At 38.0% G+C, this 17,500-nt stretch overlaps 2 protein-coding genes across 2 annotated transcripts in view; one reads left to right on the plus strand and one right to left on the minus strand.

Moving 5' to 3' along the window:
• Nucleotides 1-709: 709 nt before the first annotated feature.
• Nucleotides 710-8,647, minus strand: LOC138039280 (ADP-ribosylation factor-like protein 15). Its single transcript, XM_068885493.1, has 6 exons — nt 8,438-8,647; nt 7,168-7,315; nt 5,413-5,472; nt 4,552-4,607; nt 3,408-3,560; nt 710-1,698 (listed from the first exon to the last, which is right to left on the minus strand). The coding sequence occupies exons 1-6, from the start codon at nt 8,498-8,500 to the stop codon at nt 1,540-1,542; spliced, it is 639 nt and encodes a 212-aa protein (XP_068741594.1). The 5' UTR covers nt 8,501-8,647; the 3' UTR covers nt 710-1,539.
• A 41-nt stretch (nt 8,648-8,688) lies between these two features.
• The window catches only part of LOC138039281 (endophilin-A2-like), an 18,048-nt gene continuing 9,236 nt past the window's right edge, over nt 8,689-17,500 (plus strand). The window contains exons 1-4 of the mRNA XM_068885494.1: nt 8,689-8,849; nt 8,941-9,009; nt 16,022-16,094; nt 16,601-16,744. Coding sequence (XP_068741595.1) covers nt 8,805-8,849; nt 8,941-9,009; nt 16,022-16,094; nt 16,601-16,744 — 331 coding nt within the window. The 5' untranslated portion in view covers nt 8,689-8,804. The remainder of the gene's footprint in view (nt 8,850-8,940; nt 9,010-16,021; nt 16,095-16,600; nt 16,745-17,500) is intronic.

Consider the following 17,500-nt stretch of genomic DNA (forward strand, 5'->3'; position numbering starts at 1 on the left):
CAGGAAGGTCGGAAACTGGTAACCTCGTGGAGCGCAGATGTTCCCTAAATCTGTCACCCAAGTGCCTACCAGTTTCACCGATATAGATCTTGTGACATGCGCGGCATGGGCCTTATTCGCGCGGCGGCCTTATTGGCCAATCCAATGTTATTTCCCGTCTCAAGACGCTCGTGACAACCCCTAATACGCAACCAGGCCCCGGTTGTTTGAAGGGTGGATAGCGCTATCCACTGGATAAATCACTATCCACTGGATAACTCAATCGCTTTTGTTAGTGTTTATCCGCTGGATAGTGATTTATCCGGTGGATAGCATTATCCACCTCTTGAACAACCGAGGCCAGGGCCCGGTTCCTCGAAAGCCGATTAACTTAATCCAGGATTAGCGTAAACTTTTGTTTCACGTTTTCAACTTTTTGGTGAAAGTTTCTTTTGCCCCTTTTTTTTTTTAAAGATTGACGTCTTCTCATGTAAAGTTCTGCCGAAAATCTGCGTTGAACAGCATTCGGGAGTAGAGAAATAAACTGCTTGGTTAATTTTTAATCTTTGATTAGCGTTAATCGGCTTTTGAGGAACTGGGCCCAGGTGAGTAAATGAACTCAACAACGTTGCGATTGCAACGTGCCTTTGCACACAGCTCTCCTTTCCAAGACAAGTTTTCGCGGTGCAGGCGTGAGGCAGGAAAAGTTCGCGCTTGTTGAAATGGAAACTTTTATCAACGATGCCTTGCCTTTATTAGCAAACTAATTAGTTTCAAATAAAACTCTTTTCATACCCTTTGGACATAACTGACACAGCTCTGCCTGAGTAGGTACCCTAACTGAATCACTTTCCGACTGTTACTCTTCTTTTCGGAAAGCTCTAAAGGATACGGAATGATTTGGACTCTCAAAACATACAAGAACTTACGTAAAACTCAAAAGCATAGACGTACTTGTAAAAAATATGCCTAAGAATGTCTAAAACTGTAAAACATAAATGTTTAAAAATGTTCTCAAACAAACCATGAAAGTTTTTTCACTTTCAGTAGTATTTGCTTGTTAAGTCTATCCCTAAATCAAGTTTCCTCCTCCAGCTTTAAATGCACTACAACGACGAGTTGACAAATACAACTTAATAGACCACTTTCGATATATTAAAATTCAGCCCAAAACAAAAGGCATCATCTCGAGGCTCTGGGGAATTATACTGATACAAATCCTTATATTTATTCGCCAGAGCCTCGAGATGATGTCTTTTGTTTAGGACTGAATTTTAATATATCGAAATTGGTCTATTCGGATGGGCGCTGCGCAAAGCTGAAGGTATACGGCTGACTTCAAATGAGGAAAGACTGTTTTGTTTACGAAAGTTGTTCAATGCATTCATATTTTTGAGAGGGGCAGAAAATGTCCCCAAAATAAAAACTGCTGCGAGTAAGCGGAGAGACTAGGCCGTTCCCAATTGAAAACTCCTGGAATGGAAAAGCTACCGTGTTCTCAGCTACAACTAACATAGCTAGAACAACGGAAAGAACTTTGATCCTGGACAATATAAGTGTTCATAACTGATTTTCATCAGGGGGTTCTTTTTCAGGGCAGATAAATGTCACCAGTTTACACAACCCTTGACGAGCTCCCGCCAAGTTATCTTTAGAGCACGATTGTAAAAGCCAGTTCCTGTTACGTGCGATTGCCTCCAGACCAATCATTTTTGATATCTGTTGACAAAATAAACCAATTATGGATACAAACCCGTGAAACGTGTCAAGGGGCAACATTTGTGATGACAAAAAGGGAAGGTTTCCATTGTGCTGGGAGAGTGACTGCCGGACTGACTAAAAGAAACTGGTAAATGGACACCAAAAGAACACACAAGGATGGAGGGTCGGAGGGACAGACGGATTAGGGAACTAACAGCAACAAGCAGTATTGCATCACTTACCAGTTCAACTTAAAATACCAAAGGAAACCTCCACTCCAACAGAAAACTAACTTTAAAACTGCAGGAAACAGGGCCGTAGCCAGTGTGAGGCAAACCGAGGCACTTGCCTCAGTCATTTTCAGTTCGTGACTTCTTAAAATAAAGCGTGATTCCAGTGTTGTCTTAAGAAATGTACTCGTGATAAACACCTAAAATACCTACGGAGAGAATTTAACCATAGTCATTGTCTCGGTTATGATTTTGTCCTGCCTACGGCACTGGGAAATAATGTTTACAATCGAACTGGTTTACATTAATTTATCAATTTTTTTTTTTAGAAGACGCGTTTGTATCCGAAAGAAATGAATTTCAGAATCGTTTAGTGTTTTCAAATTTCACGAGCGCCACCATCTTGAAGCCTGGTTTTCACTAGCGACGCAAGCGCAAGCATAAATGCAAGCACAAGAGATAACGCAGGCAAAAGCACACGACGCAGAGACAAAGTTTCACTAGTTGCACGCCATCTCTAGGGTGCAGAGATGGCGCAGTGGTGAGAGCACTCACCTCCCACAAATGTGGCCCGGGTTCGATTCCCGGACTCTGCGTCATATGTGGTTTGAGTTTGTTGGTTCTCTACTCTGCACCGAGAGGTTTTCTCCGGGTACTCCGGTTTCCCCTCTCCTCAAAAAACCAACATTTGACTTGAGTTGTGTTAATTGTTAATTTCAATTTACAGTGTCCCCAATAGGCCATTTCCGAGTTCATGTCTGCCTCCTCTTCAAAGCGAGTCTTAGCTCTACTCTACATATGATTGAAAACTAATTTTCATAACAAAAACTTCGCACTTAGACTCGCTTTGAAGAGGAGGCAGAAATGAACTCGGAAATGGCCTATTAGTGCTTCAGCGCTAGAACGACTAGACACTTAAATAAAGTTCCTTTCCTTTCCTTTCCATGTTCTCTCTCTTTATACAACGCGACGCCGCGAGTGAAATCTGGAACGGGTCTTTTTCACTCCGGACGAACACCACAGCTTTCCTTGTGCTAGCGTTACGTTACGTTTTCACACAACGCAAGTGAACGCAAGCATAAGTGCAAGCACAAGGAAATGGAAAGATTTCGATCCTTGCGCTTTTGCTTATGCTTGCGTCAGGCGCGTTTTCACGGTGAAATAAGCGCTCTTTGCGCTGGTGCTTGCGTCACTAGTGAAATCGACCTATTGTTTTCACACGATCATAGCTCTTTGTGTTAGAACAATAAGGCAGCCACAAAACGTCACAACTATATTCAAGATGGCAGCGCCCGAGAAATTTGAAAATGAAAGTAAAAATAATTTCATGATTCTAATATCATTTCTTCTAATGGAAACACTTTTTCTTGAAACATTTCCGACAAACTGGATTACAGACATTGTTGCCTCCAGTTTAAAGTTATTATTTAGTTGGCGTAGAGGTTATCTTTAAATGACAGCACCAAAAGTATACAATCATGTTGGGTGACAACTGACCTCATCTGTGCTATGTGCACCTGGAACATCCTCTTTGTTTGCCAAGACCAGCAGTGGCAAATTGCTCAGGGAAGGGTGAGATAAGGCCTCCTGAAGTTCAGCTGCTGCCAAATCCATATCACCATCATTACTACTGCTGTCCACCACAAATATCTGCTCATAACATGTTCAAATAACAGGGAAAAATAATAATATTGATTCACTCAAATCTAGAGTGAAAAACTACACTGTATTTACCAGTAAGTACTCAGTCAAATGCAAATTGAGGCTGGGATTGAATTTTTTATTCTTTGGCGTGGAACTTTACTTAGGGCAGAGTAAATATCAAGAAAGCATACTTTTGGGTAGCCTGCAGAGTAGGCGAGATTTCTTCAAGGGAGCGCTGACATCATAAAAACTTCACCCGCCATCTTGAAGTTTTCATGCAGTGGAAGACTGGAGAGAGAAAGAAAGTTTACTCATTTTCCCCTCCCCCATCCCCCACGGTCTAACATGGTGCGGTCTATAAAATAGCGGTCACAAGATTGTAACGCGAACTCGATTGCCCCAACAAGCAGGTGTCTGACATTTGCAGACTGCAGACAAATAGCGCTGATAAACAGTATTTAAGTCTAAGAACCCATTTAAAAACGGTTAGATTTCAAAAATTGAAAGCTAACCGTTTTAAAATGGGTTCATAGACTTAAATACTCTTTATCAGCGCTATTTGTCTGCAGTCTGCAAATGTTAGACGCCACCAACAAGCGACCTCGACCGGCCCAACAAGACGCCTGCACTGCAGGCTAACTTTTAGGACAATTATTCTGTGTCACACTTAACAAAATGTGAAGGAAGGAACAGGTCTAATCTTGTTCAGTTTCCAGCACTGGCATGTTTCCCAAAAGCTCAATACTTACGAGTACATCGTACTCACAAAACGGTTAACCACCATTTGCAGGTGAAGTTTAGGAAAAAGAAAGGCTTGGCAGAAGGCAACCCAGTTCACTTCAAGTTCACTATGAAGACTGAATATAATACTATTGCGGTATATAGAGCTTACTAATCAAATATTTTCACTACAGGCTACCCATTTGGCATTTTGCAGCTATAGTTAGTAATGACATCACAAGAATAGTTACACGTGACAAATAAAAGTCATCCTTACAACTCCTTCAGCTCCTTCAAAGTAATGAGACCAGTATTTCCTCACACTGTCGCCACCTAAATTTATCAAAAGAGTAAGTGAATGCTCACAACAAACTAAAATAAATAAACAGTTCAAAGTTTTGCTTTTCCAGTCGAGCTTTTAGAACCTCAATTATACAAAGACTGCAACAAACAGGAGGATGCTGTTAATAAAGAACCTATGGGGGATACATGTGCATCTACCAATATTTAAGAAAGGAACTGAAGTTCTCAAGGAGACGCCAAGACCAGAGTGATCTGGAGTACATGTATAAAACATAGTAATCTTGATTCTCATTTAAATATCACCAGAAAAAATTCTTGGCATAATTTACGTAACTTTTTGTTTGCAACAGGTAATAAAATGATGTTTCTGTTGGCTTGCCTGTTTCTATGTTTGAACAAAAGGAAACTGAAAAAAAAAAATGACTGTCCCACTAAAAATGAAAATGTCCCGTACAATTTTAGCCAAGGAGACACCAGTTGTTACTCAGTGTTAATAATTAACAATAATAATAATAATAATAATAATAATAATAATAATAATAATGAATAATATTTATATAGTGCCAGTAATCTAATGTTCAAAGGTGCTTTACTGGAACACTTTATAAGAACGAATTACCTAAGAATAAGGAATACCCGTACCTAAAAAAGACGGGAACAATGTTTGTGTTTATACAAACTTATACGTTGCAATTGAGGCAGATAGTTACTTGTACACAACTGTATTGTAAGCATTGAGAGTGCATCTAAAGAACACTTGATGGCTGATCCTGCATTTAATCCTCATTGCACTTAGAAAACAAACATGCATCTTCAACACAAATAAAATTCTGACCTCCTAGTTCCTTAACATTCAAGATAGCACTAGGTAGCTGGACAGCTTTCACTGAGAAACCTGAAATATAAATTCAAGTTTGGTTTTTACACATGCACAAGTAAAAGCTAGGGAGAAGACAAAATGAGATGAAGCAAGAGGGCATAATTTTCAAAAACATGTCGTCTTTGTACTGCCAAGGAATGTGTTCAGACTTGGTGTTTGAGAAAGCAGTTTGCAAAGTGGATCAATCTGTATAGGCCGGTCATGCACCTTTTGTAAGCAACTTAGTTCACTAGATCTCTGACAGTCAAAGCTGAAAAAGTCACAGATCCCACTCAGACTGATGCCCAAGTGGTTGTGCCATTGCTTCTAGTGCCTGCTCAGAGTGTTTTTTTTGCGAGATCTTTCCTGTCACAACAAAAAATTATCTTTCCACAGCAAAGTCTGATTTAAAGCGGGACATTTTGGGAATGACCCAATCTCAACAGTGTATCAAAATTCAATACCATAATTATTATTGTCCCCTGTGTCCTTTTGAGCCAATTAAAGGAAACCTCCACTAAAACAGGGAATACAACTTCAAAATATTTAACATACACATGTACTGTTTACAATCAAAATTGTTCAATTGCTTTCCAATGAAATCATTTGTATCCGAAATTAATGAATTTCAAAAACGCTTGTTTTGGTTTCCAAATTTCCTGGGTCCCGCCATATTGAATAATAATTGTGACATATTATGGTTGCTCTTTTGTATTTGCACAAAGAGCTTTTGTTTTAAAACAATAGGGCAACCATGACACGTCACAATTATTCAAGATGGCGGTGCCTGGGAAATTTGAAAACCAAAACAACAATTTTTAAAATTTATTTATTTCGGATACAAACGCTCCCATTGGAAAACGTTCAAACAATTTTGATTGTGAGCATTATGTTAACTATTTTAAAGAGTCTGACATATTCCTGTTTTAGTGGAGGTTCCCCTTAAACATCACCAGCTAAAGACTGGTAATTTCCTATGATTCCCAGGTTGTTTTAAACACATCACCAAATTTTGTGTTGTCTTACTGTTGGTTGAATCACTACTCATTATAATTGAATTAGCAAAAAAACACCAACAAGAATTTTTATCACTTAATTAATTAAGGACGGTGCCTAGTAATTCAAAGGTATTTTTGCCCCGGTTTATGATTATGCAGGAAATGTAGATCTTAACATCAGTGTTATTGAAATAGAAAAAGAAAATTGGGGGTAACCAAGCATTTTTCAAAGATAATTCACAAACAATATTTGTAAAAAGCTTTAAAATACAGAGCCATGCATGGCATTCTTTCTCAAATTGAAGCCTAATTATCTCTGAAAAATGCATGGTTGCCCCCAATTTTCTTTTTGGATACCAATAGTACCCACTAAGATCTAATTTCTCTACATAATTTTAAACCGCTAAAAAATATTCCTTTATTAGTAAGCATCATAGATAGGAAATCGGAGTATCTTGAGATGCGCAGAACATATGCGCAATAACAATAGTAGGCACCATCCTTAAGTGCTCTTGAATTCAGCCTAGATGAACAAGACTAACAAGAAATTGCAAGAATTAAGTTGAGCAAAGACTTGGCTTACACTTTATAGTTAAATCTGAAGAATATAGTGCTCCTAAGAAAGACTAAAATGTCTGCAAAAAACTGTTGAATGGGTCAGATTGTCCCCATAAACTGAAGTTCTAGATCAGACAATGCACATTGGTGCCTGCCCAACCAAGTGACCACTTACCTACTGTTGGTTTCAAGTCATCTGGAATAGCTTCACCACTCAGCTTTGCAAACAGCAGTGATTTACCAGCCTGACTCAATCCGATGGCAATCACAGAATATGATGGCCTGGGTTTGGAGGGTTGATTACAGCAAAGCTTCTGGCCACACTAGGGACATGATTTGTAAATTTGGCTACAGATAAGTGGTCAATTCCATTATTGAATATGCTGCATGCAATGAGAAGAATGCAGCATTAATTTGGGTTTGAAATTAACTGAACATTCAACGTTTCACTTGAGCTAAACAACCACAGATCTTCCTTGGCAAAAAGTAAGACAGTGGGGGGGAAAAGAAAAACAACGAGTTATAACCTACAGTACACCCCACGCCACAAGGTAACTTTAATCTCTACATGTACATGTAGATTAAACCAAACAACAAAAACAAGTTTTTTCAGATTCAGCGGGCCTTGCTTTAAAATTCGACTCACTGGATTGGCCAATCTGAGCCTGCATACTATCTGGCAGATAATTTTAACAAAAGCATACATATTAAGAATCAAAATGAAGACTTAAACTTACATGTACATTGAAATCAAATCAACTGATAAGCTTTAAAGTTAAACAAGTTTAGTATATTGCGGTATATAATCAGTAAGATTCTACGTTAAACAGCTAGAAAGCCTAACCAAGGCGTACATACTTTACAAGTAAGTTCATCCTATTCCTATCGCAAAGTTAAAGTAAACAGTATCGGAGCTCTCAAGTCTTAAGTTTCTAAAGAGTTAGATGCTTGATTGCACCCAAGGCACAAGTGCCCTCTGTTTCTTGTGCCAAAGGCGCAAAAACATTGTAGGGGGGTCTGGGGACATGCTCCCCCGGAAATTTTTTGAAATTTGCACTTCTCAAATTGCTGGAAATGCACCGTCAAGTCCGCGATTTTGGTTTGTTCATGCAGCTTGCTAAGAGAGAGCATGTTGTTATTGTCAGCATGAGCAAACATATCGGCCTATACTTCATATATTAACGTGTAAAGGTCCTAAAGAAACAAGAAAATTGGTCGCACACGAACATTGGCCGAAGTTTAGCGCCAGTGAAGGAACGAATTCGGAATTCATGAGCACTTCTGGGAGTTACCTACGAGAGTTACTGAGAGTTACCCATGAGAAAAGTGCCAATGCGTGGGAAATGCTCGTGTCGGCGTGAAAGCGTGAGATTGCATCGAAATGCGTGAGACTCACGCTCAATGCGTGAGACTTGAGAGCTCTGAGTACAGTCCAAGCATCTTACTCGAAAACACCCTATGCGACAGATCGCGCACAGCAAGCAACACCATTGACACTTCTCCCCCATCACATCGCCTCTCTTTGATCAAGCAAGTAACAAGCACCACAATTCTCCATCGCAAACATGGAATTAAGCGACGCCAAAGAAGGCTGCCGAGGCAACGGTTGAACAAATAGTCAATTTGTATATTCGTCCGCCATTTTGGATCACGTGACCTTAACCCAGTCTCTCACTTTAGAGAGTTGAGAGAAGTGGATGTGACAGCGCTATTTTCGCCGTCATTACACACGCAGTTCCTGTGGTTTTTTTTTTTCCGGAAAACGAACCGTTCTTACGATCAAGAAGTAAAGGGATTAAAACGAAGGGCACCATGTCTTTTGCGGGATTCAAGAAACAGATCAACAAGGCGAATCAGGTAAAAGGAAGAGACGGGTTCTTCCGTGCCCGACTGAAAGCGTTCAAAACGTGTCATTTTACTCTATTTTGATTTCCGTTTTATCCGACAGTTTATGAGCGAGAAGATCGGAGGTGCTAAAGGATCGAGACTAGAGGAAGATTTTGTGGAACTAGAGAGAGTAAGTTCTCACGACTTTCTGGTTTCGCTAGATTTAAGTTTGGAAACAAGACGTGCAGAGGTGTTTATGTTACTATATACTGCCGCTCATGCATGCCTGGGAATTACTCGTAAAGTTATGCCATTATTCGTAGTTGAGCACCGACTTCTAAGCATTTTCTTTTTGTAGTTCTTCGTCTTTCATCTCTTATTGAACCCAGAAGTCGCAAGAATCTTCCAAAGACTGTTTAAAATATGTACTGTAAACGTTAAATTTCCTTTATAATAAATTAAGCTTTTGCCAAGGGGATGTTCTTACAGTACATTGTATTTCGACATCTTGCATTGAGCAAATTATTGTTAACTTTTATGTCCCCAATCGGGTTTTTTTTTCGGAAAAGTTATTTCCTTGGCTTCAAAAAGTGAAAGTGCACTCTTTAAATATTGGAAAGAAATTCCAGTAGTTGCTCCTCCATGACTTTTAATTTATTCTGGTCTACACATGTAATTCTCTATTAATTATTGTTATTTCCGTCTGATGCACTTATCCCTTTTAGAGAAGATCTTGATATTTCGTTGATTGATTTCACGTGTTAAACAGTCATCGGTCACCAATATCCCATCGTATACACTGTAGAATGCAATTGACCACTTTCAAAAATACCATAATACTCTTCATTATACTATAATTAACAATTATTCGCCTCAGGCAAAGTGATTATCGGTGAATATTCACCAATAATCACTGAGCCTGAGGCGAATACACTGTAATTGTTTTAGTATTAATACACAGGTGATTATTTCAAAAAAGAGAAAAAAAATCATTTCAACACAAAAATCATCTTCACTTACAGTGGCAAAACGACTACTGGCAGCCATTTTGTCCGTCGAGGTGATTATCGGCTGATTATCTGAGATAGCGAGCCAATGAGAGCACGCGATTTTGTATTATCACCTGTGTATTTATACTAATAAGCATTGTTTCCAGTTTCTCTTGGGACTTACAATGGTCTCGAGAAAATAAAAACAATGCTTATACAAAATTTTGGAGGAGAAACAAAAAAGTATTGCAGTATTTTTGAAAGTGGCGTATAGAAGTTACATTTGTGCAGTTGGCGTAGCAAACAACTACTGTGGAATAAGCCATTTCCGAGTTCATGCCTGCCTCCTCTTCAAAGCGAGTCTAAGTGCAAAGCTTTTGTTTTGGTAATTAGTTCTATTTTACATATGAATGGAAACTAATTTTCATAAGAAAAATTTTGTACTTAGACTCGCTTTGAAGACGAGGCAGACATGAACTCAGAAATGGCCTACATGTATTGTCACAATTACGTAAATGTACTGCAGTGCTCAAAATTTACAAAAAAAACCAGGTTGTCCCTGTTTCAAAAGCCGGGCGACTAAACCCGTAAATGTACATGTGGTTGCCCTGAATATTTGGTTTCCCATTAGGAAACCCCCTACGATTAAATGCATGCTTGTTGAGATGCGACCACATGATGTTGGAGCTTGAGTATCCCGTAGTTCTAAGTGTGCAAATGTGTTTTTTGTTTTTTTTTTTTTGTGGAAGTGTGGGTTTTTTTTTTGTTGCCTTTTAAAAATCCATCACCAGCTACATGTTTGTGACATTGACAACAGAAAACTGACAAGCTTAGGTAATTCATTTTCTATTTTTGGCTGGGTTGTTCATTATCTTTTTTTCGGGCAACCAACCTTTTCATTTTACAAAAATCTACTCGCCCAGTAAACTTTCTGGTCATCTGGAACAACCGGACGACCTTCTAATTTAGAGCACTGTGTACTGTACATGTAAATTTTGCAACACCTGAAGGACTGTGCCACGTATTGTTATTGTGTGTATGTTCTGTACATCACCCAATCATTTTTGTCACCTGCAGTCAGGCGCTAATTTCATATTTTTCAAGTTAAATTGTTTTGCCAATTTGTTTTTCATCGACATGCCTCAGAAGATTGATTGGGTTACAACGCGAAAAAAATGTGTCTCTTGTTGCAAAAGACCAAAAACAACTGGAACAGTTATCTCTGCAACATAATTGAAAAGGCTAGAAACAATGATTGATCAGAGCAAGAAAGTGGACAGTGCAGAAGAATTATTTCAAGGGAGCCATCTTCAAGTCCACTAGTGTACATTGAAATATGCCTATTTATCATGAAATTTAAGAAAATCCAAATGTACTGCAGAAAGTTCTTCCAAGACAGCCACACAGGGTCTGGGATCATACAGGTCCGATCATACAGGTCCGTTCGCTGCCCAGTGATTGCGATTTTGTGCGCCAAAATTTAAAGATGTCGCCGTGAATAGCCTGGAAGTCGTAAGACCTTTCAAAAGTTGTAAATGGAACACACATTTCCATCGGAAAGTTCCCAACAGGAAAACAGGACTACCTTTTCAGAAGTTCCGTTTATTCCAGAAATTTTCCAGAACAAAAACATGTGTTCCATTTACATCCCAACCGGAATTTCCGGAATTTCTTGGTAAATGGAAAACGCCCCTTATTTTCATTTCATATTCCAATAACCCAAACTGAGATCTACTTTCCTGTGTAGTCATACCCAGAAAAAAATATTTCTTCTTCTTATTTGAGGGTCACTTGTACCGTTCAGCTGCACACTGCTAACAGTTCATAAATAATTAGCCATTCAGCCATTCATTCTAGTGTTTCCAAAATATACATTAGTCCTTTCATGCTATCCATTTTAAATTTAATTTTGAAACAGTGTAACCATCCGCTCAGTAGTTTACCGTTGGATATTTTTGTTTGAGAGGTCACACTTGACCGGTTGTAATCCGAACAGTAAATAGGTGAGTTTACGGCACGGCTAGGAAGCTTTAATGGGTAGGACGAATTTTCCCAACGGCTTTTCCGAACGGCTTTTCTCAGCGCTTTCAACGGGTAATGAAAAAAAAGCAAACGGCTTTTTTCAACATTTCCAACGGTTTGGGAGAAAATTTCCCAACGGCTTTTTTCAACGCCTTTAACGGGTATAGAAAAAAACCCAACGGCTTTTCCAACGCCTTCAATGCTTTCATCAACGCCTCCAACGGGTAACCAATGGCTTTAGCCGTTCAACGGAAAACCGTTAGTGTACGTTTTCGTGTGAGAGGTCACAAATACCAACGGTTAGCAAACAAGGGGCAATTTGTTGTTTACTGTATCCACTAAAAGTGTAGGGGAATCTTATATTGGGTAACGGGGTTTAACAAGATTTATCTGATTATCACATTGAGATTGTCGCTTTTGGCATCTCCTTGCAACCCTGTATATTCAACTTTTACTTGTTAATGTGTAGTGTATTGATTTCATCCAGAGTACTTGTACTTTACAAAGACTAAGCAAAATGAGTACACAGTAAATGTACTACTACATGATCTATTATACTACAGTGAAACTACATGTGGAATTACTGTTCCTCAGTAGAAGTAGAAATCATATTACCACTATGTATAAAAAATATACCAGTATAAGCTTGTTGTAAATAAACTTAAGTGCACATAATAATTTATTATTATACATTTACCGGTAGCATTTGGTTGTTACATGTACAGTACATGTACTTATCTGAGGTTAGTACTGGCTGACCACAGTTTTTCCTTGGTCAGTGGTATTCATTGAAGGCTGGCGCGGATTTTTTGAAAACAAAACTAATAATTATAGCGGATATGGATTTTTTCCTCATTCTCGCAATGGTCTTGGAAACATGGTGAAAATTCACTTTCATTACGTTTTAAAGTGAAAATGTTTAAGAGGAACCTGGCAAAATGCTGCACAAGCACATTAGCCCGAAAATTTGAGACGAGCAGCTGTTGGCTATTTTACCAAATTTTGTATTAAAATAAATGTAGTTCCGAGTACAAATGAGTAATCTATTTAATCAGAAATTTAACAAACAAAAATTTGGGAAAACTGAAAAACATCTATCAGGGAATTATGAAAAATCCGTCTGTTGAAATTATATGATCAGATAGCAGCTGTTAAACATACTTTATTTCTATTAATTTGAGTAAATGTTAACAAATGCGGCAAAGAAACTGATGAGTGAATTTTGCATAAATGAGGAAGAAGCATCCTTTAGGCTTTGTTTACTGTGTTAACAGCCTGCAGAGGACAGTGACTGTCAAAAATTTAAACTTTCGTTGTAGCCCTTATCAGTGACCAAGTTTGAGCAAAAACTGCATAAATATAACAGAAATGGAATTACAGTATGTAAGTGGCTAAAAACTGTGTTCAGTCACCTCAAATGACAACACCACATCTTCATACTCCGTTACTCTAAAAAATTATATGTTAAGCCTCTTGGCCTAAGCCAGAGAATGCTAATTTAAAAATAATTTTTGGACTCTTTAATTGCTCATAGCATCAAGGCCCAACAGGTTACCCTTGGAAACTGAGCAGATTGCTCCTGACAACATGAAAACTTGATGGTTGAAATTTTAGTCACCAAACTTCCATGGTGTTTTATTCAACTGAGAATCATGGTATATGTACCCTAACCCATGGTGCTTTTTTTATATTTTTATTTATAGTGTAATTAAATTTTCACTTCTTCTTCTGCAGTGTATTATGAGGGTGAGGCTAAATCGTGTGGGTCGTGTTTGTTTGAAGATAAAAAAAGATATGTGTTAGCTCCCTCAGTGCTCGGTCCAACTTTGTCTTAGGTCTTAGGTCTTGTCTGTTTCGAGACTTTCGAGTCATTGATAAAAAAAAGGGTTAGAGTTAGGGACCCACGACCCATGACCCACCCACCCACGCCGATTAGACGCTCTCTATTATGAGTAAGAATTTCTAAAATAATATACATGTAACCTGTACAGTGCACATGAAAATAATTCTTGCCAGAGTCTAGAATACCTGGCCAGTTATTCACATGAGCACCAGGCTCATTGCTGTTACGTAGTGGAAGCATTGTTTACAAGATAATTATCATTTTCCCCAGATAGCCTTTGAGGACTGATGTGTTAAATAGTATTCTTGAACTTGAAATAGCCTGTGTGGGATTAGTGCTCATCTTTCCTTCTTCCATCCATAGTTTGCGTGTGGTTGATGGCTAATAAATTATTATTTTTCTAATGTTACGGTACATGTACACTGTAGATAGCATTTATACATGCCAATGATTACCGGGTACTGTATGAATCTTTTGTCCATTTTATCACACTGCCTTTTACAAGCAAACTTGCAAGTTACTGAGACAAAGTACATGTATAATGAACAATGTCATTAAAGATCCTCCTACAGTCAGTGCTGTGTTCTTAGAACATTGTCACTACAAGGAGGCAAAAGTGGCCAGTTATTCTGAAGTCACTCTGAAATCAATAATTTTACATTTTTATATTACATATATTTGTTACCACTTCGTTGCATCTGTTGCAGTTTATCTGAAGCCATGTTTTTTTAAACCGCAAAAAAAAACTTCTTGAAGCAAAACATACATGTAATACCGGTAATTAAATATTATTGATTTCTTCTACATGCAGAAGGAGCGCACATAGTGTAGTGGATATGGCTCACAGACTGCATAATTTCAGCACTCTGAGTTTGAATCCCAGCTTGTGCGCTGCAAAATTCAATCAGCTTTCCATCCATTCATGGTGGGTAACATGAGTACCAGTTGCCTTTGACTTCGGCTGGCCTCTTGTTTTGTAGATTGAGTTTTTGTTATCATCATCACCACCTCATAAATTTCCAAATCAGAGCGTTTTGAAATTGACAGTATTTTTGTACTTTAGTTTAGCCAGATGAACTTGTACATTGTAAGTTGCTTAAGCCAGTTTCAATGATAATTTTAGAAGCTGTTTTAATACATCATGTAGAGGGACTGATTCTATAACACACCATGAAATGACAATATTATGGTGTACCGAAAATTAACCTGCTAATCACTTCGTTTTTGAGACATGTACGCCTTTAAAGACAAATGTAGGGTGTTTTGAATAGCCCTTTTGAGAGAATTATTAATAATAAATATGTTGTTTTACAGGGCTGTCAATAAGGGCCAGGGCTACTCTGAGTCTAAATGAACTGTATCTTACACTTTTTAAATTATCATCAAAGAAACTTTTAAAACATTCTCCTCCCCATTTTGAGTGGAATTGACAGCATATTTTATGAAGATTAATTAAACAAAAGAAATTACAACAAAAAGTTAGTGCTCATTTGTTTGGTGAATAGTGTGGAATGCCTGTAACATTTCTCTGAATAGTTCCCACTGGTCTTGCACTTAAACTGACAAAACAACATGGCAAAGAACTTTTCCTGACACTGCCTTTTTTAATTTTAAGTCAGGGGGGTCCTGGAGTGCCCGTAGACTCCCTCCTTCCTTTGTTACCATCAACAGCATTATACAAACCATATCTGTGAGACTGGAACAGAGTAATGTGTGTCACCTGGAACTTACTTCATCCATGCAGCTACATGTATTTTTTAGGCTTGTTTGTCCCCCCTCCCCTCCCTCCCCTCCCCTCCCCTCCCCATTGCCTGCTTATCTGAACAATTGTCACTTTCACTAAAAACAGCATGGATGTCAAAATGACAAACTGTTAAGTACCCTGGGTTTGAGTGAGAGAGTTTATTCCCCCCCCCCCCCCCTCCCAATCCTTTGAAAAATCCTAGCTACACTGTATGCCCCTGTCAGCCTTCTGCTTTTAAATTTTTATTGACACCCTGATTTTATGTTAGCAGTAATAAGTTATTGTTATTTCACATAGTACATGTACCATAAGATGGGGCTAGCACTTTGGTAATACACTGTTCTGGGGTCAATCCTTCCAAATAGTACTGTCTCTTGAAAGTGTTGGAACTGGTGTGAGTCACTATAAGTACTAAAATAACTGAAAGCCAATAAAAGTTGTTCACACTTCTAGTACATGTATGTCATTATCTCTATTTGACTAAAATACTTTATTATCTTATAAGAGAGTCTGCTTTATTTTGCTTGGTTTTCCTTCTCAGAGTTCTGTGATCCCTGATCATGAAAAGCTTAAAATTAAGATATAATTATTGTTTTTTTTGTAGAAAACTGATGCTACTGCCCACATTGTGGAGAATGTCAGCACCAAAACCAAAGAATACCTTCAGCCTAATCCTGGTATAGTACTTTGGTAGTCGAACACACCCAAAAACCACTTCTTGTTGTACACTGTTTGCAAGCTCTTTGTAGTTAGTCTGGCTGTTTGTTTATCCAAACAGCTGAAGAGAGCAAACAGAAGGAAAGACTACATGTGGAGTACCTGTACTGTACCTCTTGATAGCAAAAACTGGCAAGACTGAATTTGAGGGGAACAATGCAACTTTCAATGTATTTACATGTATAAGATACATGTAATTTTTTCAATGTAGAGCTCATACATGTACATCTACAGTCAATCACTTTAAGTACTTGGTTACCCTCTTTGGAACAATGTTAGAGTTTTTCTAAACCCTAGTGGAAAGAATCTCTGGCTTTTTGGTTTGTTAGGATTTTTATTATCACCAATATAATAAGTAAGCTTTTTTGTTTTGTGAAAAAACTACCCTGAAAATAAAGGCAGAGTATGCAATGGCAGATGCACTCTGATTGTATTTATGAACCTGCTTCTTATCTTTCTTTGCTAGGTGCGAGAGCCAAACTTGCTATGCAGTCCACTGTTCACAAGGTGCGTGGCGAGGCTAAAGTTTCCAGGTACCCTCAGCCTGAAGGTACACTGGGAGAAACAATGCAGAAAGGAGGACAGGATTTAGGGGACGATTCGTTATTTGGTAAACAGATCATTACTTGTACTATACAGAGGTTTCGCATGTATTAGAACTAAACAGGTCACACATGAAGCTACATGTACTGTATGATCCAAGTTTTAATGCAATTTTACTTTCATTATTTTTCCTTTCATTTTTCACTTTTAAAAATGATGTCAAAGCAAAATTTTGGTCAAAAGTTTTACTGTTCAAGTTCTTGTCTTGCCTTTGCGTGAGATTATAGTCCAATTTACAGTTGTTTTCCTAGTGAGGTGATCAATGCTGTTGATGATCTGGTGTTGACACAGTGCACACTGTTTTTATTACTACATAATGTAAATTGCATACATTGTACATGTAGCTACATGACTTGTGGTCTTTATTTTCATGATAGAATCAATGAGGTTTGAACCTAAACAAGTGTTGTTGTTTAATTCTAATTCATTGTTCCATTTGACAGTTATGATTGAATGTACATCTAAAAGAAGGTCAAATAAAAGTACACATGTACTGTAAAACTCTTAATACATACACAAAGAAATATTGGCATCACTGTTAAAGCAACAACAACAACTTTATTAGCTTGTTTAAAATGGAAAGAAAAGCTTTACAAATAAATTATTATGTAGAGGGAACAGTAATGGTAAAGGTAAAAGTTACTCAGAATAACTAAGAATCTAAATCTAGCTGAGTAACCTAATTAAATTGATTGTAGTCGGCAATAACTTTAGACTCAGGGTAATCTAAAGTAAATGGAAGAAAAAACAAAAATAGTATTAT

The sequence above is a fragment of the Montipora capricornis genome, chromosome 2 (assembly GCF_036669925.1).
Source record: "Montipora capricornis isolate CH-2021 chromosome 2, ASM3666992v2, whole genome shotgun sequence".
NCBI lineage: Eukaryota > Metazoa > Cnidaria > Anthozoa > Scleractinia > Acroporidae > Montipora > Montipora capricornis.